The sequence below is a fragment of the Misgurnus anguillicaudatus genome, chromosome 18, assembly GCF_027580225.2.
Source record: "Misgurnus anguillicaudatus chromosome 18, ASM2758022v2, whole genome shotgun sequence".
In the NCBI taxonomy this organism is placed as follows: domain Eukaryota; kingdom Metazoa; phylum Chordata; class Actinopteri; order Cypriniformes; family Cobitidae; genus Misgurnus; species Misgurnus anguillicaudatus.
The window spans coordinates 35,674,461-35,680,794 of record NC_073354.2 but is presented as its reverse complement, the minus strand read 5'-3'; the positions used below and the strand labels follow the sequence as shown (position 1 = coordinate 35,680,794).

Genomic DNA, 6,334 nt, shown 5'->3' with positions numbered 1-6,334 from the left:
CAGAGCATAGACCTTTTGCGAGTCGACGTCACAGTTACGTCATGCGCATGTGGTGTCAGAAAAGCAGTGGAAATGAATGAGACACGAGTGAAACGAACAATATAACTCACTAGAAAATGTCTTGTTGTGCTGTTGAGTGTCAGAATAGGAATGCCAAAATAGATGACCTTCATTTCTATATTATACCGTCGTTGAAGACACCATTTGAAGATAAACGTAGGTGTTTATGGTTGCAATAAGCCCTCAACCAGACAGACTGGAGTGATGAAATCATTTGGAAATATTTTAATAATTTGAATAGAAAATAATAGGTTTTATGCCCAGCTGCACTACTTCCTGAACTTCAGCCAGCTCCTTGTTTCCTGTCGGCCATTATTGGACAAACTGATTAATCCAGGTGTGTCTGATTATTGTTGTTGTGACTACTGAGGTCAGGCACACCTGGGGCCCGTTTCAATAAGGAGGTTCCACCAACTCTGAGATAGTAAACTCTGAGTTTTCGGTTACAGAACAGCTCATTTGAGTTAGTTCAATCGACTCTGAGTAGGTTGACTCTGAGTTAAGCGCGTGCACAGCCACAATGAAAACCCATCATCAATGGAGCTCAGATATTACGATTTACCATGGCAACAGCACGTGACAAAGAGGTCTTAATCATTTTTACTACTAAAATTGAAGGTGTTACTGCAAGTGTAATGCAACTACGAACATATATTTTAAAGAAAAGAGTTGTTTTTGTAAATTGCTACTCTAGTAAATGCGTACATTTAATTTTTCATCACAGTTACAATATCCGAAGTAAATAAACTGAGGACTGTACACTCTAAAAACCGTTGGGTTATTTGTTTTACCCAACAGGTGGGTTAAACATATTGGGTTGTTGTGTGTTGTTCGTAGCTTTTATTGGGTTATTTCTATAACAACCCAGACCGATGGGTTAAAATCGGGCTCACATCACGCATTTTGAATTTCAATGGTCGACAGGTGCCACTGCTGAGTGCGGACAGACACGAGAGGTACGTTTTAAAATATATATCTCTGTGTAATGTTTTATTTGCTACAAAGTGTCTTTAAGCTCTAACACACAGTAAACTATCAGCCACGTTTTCTACAAATACTTGTACAAAACGCTGTTGTCTAGTTTTTGTCGGTTACACCTGTTCCATTAATTAACTGTTACCGATGCCAACACGCGTTTTTAAGCCATCATAAAGGTAGAAAAACATCGCAAATTATTTTAATACTAAACAGCACCAACAAAATGATCCCTTACTAAAATGAATCATGTGTTTTTTTAGTAGTATAACGTTAGTTTCATGGCGTATTGATTGCCATATTGCTTTAACCATGGCTTCTAACAGACAATGTTTTTTGGTTTAAAGTGTAGTAAAAACCGTTTTTAACTTTTGTAAGGGATGCAACCGGCTGTATCCAAATATTTTTTTAGCCGGTCTGTTATAGAAACAGAGCTGTAATATAAATGTGCTTCTGAATGGAAATGTATTAAGAAATGACTCGATGGCATTTTATTGTCGTTTTACCTCAGTATAATCCCCTGATAAAGCGCTGTTTAATCCTGCACATATACTACTGTTTACGGTTACCCCGGTAACGGTTGAATTTGCAATTCAGCGCCATCTACTGTCAAAATAGACTATTTATTCAGCGTGCCAGATGTGTTTGCTTTGAGATTTAATACATTATTCTTTTCTTTAAATGTAGACATTCTTGGAGATGTTGCATTAAAAACCTTACAAAATGGCCAGCAAGATGGTTCAGCCTTCCTACAGTACCAAGAGCCAAAGCAAACATTTATTAATTTTCAACCTGTAAGTATCATTTATGACACTTGGGTTTTTTATCCTGTTTATGTGTGCATATTTACATTGTGAAAATTCCGTCTTAAGGTCAGAAAACAAACATAATTCAGTATTTGGAGGAGGAGGTATGACGAAGACCCCATGTCCTGCTATGGGATGAATTTGACTAGTCTTTGTTATTGTGGGGAGGCATGGCCCAGGAGCAAGACCAGCAGTTGACACATGCTTTAATATTCCCAAGCCTTTCACTACTGTTAGGTAGTTTCAGTAACACACAATACATTTTGTACCAGGTGATGTTTCCTTAACACACTGTCACCTGCTTAAAGGGATAGTTCCCCCCAAAATAAAAATTATGTCATAATTTTCTTCCTCTCCTGTTGTTACAAACCTGTATACATTTCTTTGTTCTGATGACCACAAAGGAATGTTTGAAACCAAGCAGATCATAAGCCCCATTGACTGTCATAGTAGGAAAAAAGAATACTATGAAAGTGAATGGGGGCTCATGATCAGTTTGATTTCAAACATTCTTTGAAATATCTTCCTTTGTGGTCATCAAATTAAGACTTTTATACAGTTGAGAGGATGAAAATGATGACAAATGTGTGAACTATAATTTTAAAGGTGCCCTTCCTCTGGCGTTTTTATTGTTTTAGACTGTTGTCTGAGGTCTACTCATGATGTTTGCATGATTTTTACATCCAAAAACATCAAAAGCAATAAGTAATAGGCTATTTTGTACCCTGGTTTTGAGGCTGGTTAGAGAAGTGATCCGTTTTAATGGGCGGGCTGCATTGACGACTTGGAAGTGAACACCCACTGCTATTATTGGATAACCGTTTTTCGTTCAAACTAACTTTCAATTTAATCTCATGTGTAATCAGTTTAATGTTAAGTGAGTGTCTTAAGACACAGTGTCTTTCTTACACACGCATATTTTATCATAAACCCTTTTGACACACACACGCGTGTCTTTTATCGTAAACCCTTTCGATGCGCGTGTAGCAGCGCATGCACACACACACACACACACACACACACACACACACACACACACACACACACACACACACACACACACACACACACACACACACACACACACAATAATATATAAACAGGGTGTTAATAATATATAAACAGGCATATACAAATTAATTTGTATGTAAACATAATAGTTTTAGAACAAACACGTAGGCTAAAAATATAAGGAAGAAATTGAAAACAGGAAATTATGAAATATTTAATAAATTATATTATACAGAATACATTATAGTATTGCTCTTATAAGTACTTCAGCGATTCATACTGTAAAAATAATTGATTTACCAATAAAGAACAATACATATACATTACATACATGTATCAGTAGCCAAGCCATTTAAACTTAATTTATTTTAAAAAAATAAACGTAACTTGGTGAAAACGTTATAAGAAACATTACACTTAAGAGAAATTTAGGGGACACAGACTTCTACAGAACACCGGATCCATAAAAATCACAGTTAAACGATAAAACACTTCACACCCCTATTGCGGAGCTGTCACTTTCTGCCACCAGTTGGGCTCCGCCCACAAAAAAGGCCATCTCTTTTTGCAAACACGCAAAAGGTCTATAGGGCCAAGGCGAAGCTGACGGAGGTTTACAAGAAGTTTTGTAACATTTAGTATTGTGTGACTTCTCCTAGTGACTCCTATTTTATTTATCAGCAAATAAAAAATAACATGGATTGGCAAACAATACTATTGAATAATATGTTCCTCTAGCCTTCCAAATAAACTGTTATGTATTAAAACAATCATCTGCATTCTATCACGTGTTCTGTGATGCCTCTTTTTTGCAATAATTGCAGCCATTTCAAGCACAAAGTAATTCAAGACATACTTTTTTTCTGCGTTAATTAATGGCGTAAATACCAGTCATAACACATGCCCAAACATTAGTAAATTGCGTTGCGTGAATCATTTTAATAATCTCCTTCCAAAAAAAATTCATCTGACAGGAAAACTCCTAGAAATGCATACTCAAAAAGGTCAGTCGCAAAAGAACTAGACCACACAGCGCTAATGATCCACTGCGCATATTTTGGTCAATCTTGACAGTCGTTATTTAATGCCAAAATTATGATTTTTCTGGTGCAAGCTGTTCTGGCTTATAGTTTAGTGTAGCTTTTTTAATTGTAATCTCATGAGTCACAATGTTTGTGTATCAGTTACGTATACAGCTGGGGAGGTTGAGACCTGACCTGAACTGTATATATGAACACATCTGAGCTATATCACGTTCATTTATGATAGTAGATTAAAAGGGCATGTACTGTATTTATGTTCATGTTTCTTTAGATATTTGCCTTACCCATGTTGTAATTTCTAAAATGATTTTTTGTTTAAACTCTGGTTATTAATTGTCTCTCTGTTTACAATTACAAAGCAAGTCCTCTCAGACGCGATGACGTTCAATGAGACTGAGAATATTCTCCTGTGTTATCCTTCACATCCAGACTCTTGTCCTAGAGCTCATCGTCTCACTGTAGTTAAAGTGGCAATGTACGCTGTAATGTTACTCATAATCCTCATGACAGTTTTTGGGAATCTGCTCATCATCATCTCCCTCTCTCACTTCAAACAGCTTCAGTCTCCAACTCATCTGATCGTTCAGTCATTGGCTGTGTGTGACTGTCTGCTGGGTTCACTGGTGATGCCCTACAGTATGGTGCGATCTGTCGAGGGCTGCTGGTTTTTGGGAGATTTTATTTGTAAAGTTCATTCTAGTTTGGACAACACCTTCTGTATCTCTTCTTTATTACATCTTAGTTTAATATCTATTGATAGATACTTGGCCATCTGTGACCCTCTTAGATACAAAATGAGGATCACAAACAACACTGTGACTGTATTTATCACCTTTACATGGATCTTTTCATTTGTGTACAGCTTTTCTATTGTTTTTTCAGGGGTGACTTCTGTTGGTCTGGAAGCTTATATATTACAGATTTCTTGTTTTGGTGGCTGTGTTTTGCTTTTAAACAAAGAATGGGGACTACCTTATGTAATCTTGTTTTTTATTATTCCAGGAACTATAATGAGCTCTCTGTATATCATCATATTCAATGTTGTGAAAAAACACGCAAAGGTTTTGTCAGAGAAAGTGTCTGTGACCACCACAGGTGTTAACAGTCAAAGCTCTGCACATAGAGAAAGAAAAGCAGCTAAAACTCTGGCTCTTGTTATGGGCGTTTTCTTTATCTGCTGGCTGCCTTTAGCTCTTGCCACTGCTGTCGACCCTTTCCTTAACTTTGTGATCCCAGCTATTGTTTATGAGGCTTTAGTTTGGTTTTCATATTTTAACACGGCTTGTGATCCTTTGATCTATGGATTTTTCTATCCTTGCTTTCAGAAGGCCTTTAAGACTCTCATATCCACTTATATCTGTGGATTCAATCATTTACATACTCTGACATTTGAATGAATAAAGTTTCTGTAGATGAATAATAACATGTGACTGAATAAATGTTGTGAAGCTGGTAGTGTTGATTCCAGAGATATTTCATTCCTTTACCATTGTTTATAATGTTTATTATTCTGTTTATTATTCTGTTTCACATATGTATTATTAAATCTTTTGCTTATTTGACATTATAGAAAACATACAGTAAATTTTTGAGTCCTAAAAACTCCAGGCCTGTAATTATATTAATGGAAACATCATACATATTAGATCAGTCATTATAATAAACAGCAGAAGTTAAACAACACAACCAGACAGTTTTAAATCTGAGATGTATATGGCTAATCTTGATTAAACTTGTCTTTTAATGTCCTGACCTCAATAGTCTGTATGTTTTGTGATATGAGACAAAGATGATGTTTAATACAAAAGTACGCAGAGGAAATGACAACTGTTTAATCATACATGAATAAAATCATGATTTAAATATTGTATGTTTCTGAATTATGAACGTAGTGAAGGTAACTTACTGGTAGAAAGTTTTTCAAGATATTTTTTTTCAAGTATTTCATAGTGACTGTTAAAGAGTAAAAAACCTAGAATAAGACCAGATGAAAGTTAAGCTATGATTATAGTCTATTCAGTGTATAGCTATGATCTTATGGTCTGCTGACTGAACCATAATAAAGGCACTGTAACACCAGTTTACAAGGAAAAAACAGTCAAATGTGCATTTTAAGTGATTAAAGATATAATCAAGACATTTCTTAGCCATCCAATGCAAAGTCAGATGAGTAGTTAATAAAAATTGACTTAATATGAGATATGACAGCAAATCTATGACACCTGGATAAGTGACTGTCAACTATGAGAGATTAAAGTTGTTAAAATAAACATGTGATAAACACAGACATTATATCATAACTAAAACAAAAGAGTGACACCCACTGTGGCCTACAGCCTATCATTGTTTGACTTTTCAGTACTGTTCATATTTATATTTAAAAAGCAGACATAAAAGTTACGGTAACACTTTATTTTACGACCCGCGATGTACCACGTA

The 6,334-nt window shown here is 35.6% G+C and overlaps 1 protein-coding gene and 1 long non-coding RNA gene across 2 annotated transcripts; both read left to right on the top strand.

Moving 5' to 3' along the window:
- Nucleotides 1–809: 809 nt before the first annotated feature.
- LOC141350357 (uncharacterized) lies at nt 810–2,627 on the top strand. Its single transcript, XR_012358467.1, has 3 exons — nt 810–1,016; nt 1,723–1,829; nt 1,908–2,627. It is a non-coding gene; the product is annotated as an uncharacterized lncRNA (long non-coding RNA).
- Nucleotides 2,628–4,272: 1,645 nt separating this feature from the next.
- Nucleotides 4,273–5,292, top strand: LOC129429241 (trace amine-associated receptor 4-like). Its single transcript, XM_055185782.2, has one exon. The coding sequence runs from the start codon at nt 4,273–4,275 to the stop codon at nt 5,290–5,292; it is 1,020 nt and encodes a 339-aa protein (XP_055041757.2).
- The last annotated feature ends 1,042 nt before the right edge of the window (nt 5,293–6,334 follow it).

What these genes read in the sequence shown, in the direction of transcription:
- LOC129429241 (XM_055185782.2), top strand. Translation starts at nt 4,273, where the DNA reads ATGACGTTCAATGAGACTGAGAATATTCTCCTGTGTTATCCTTCACAT.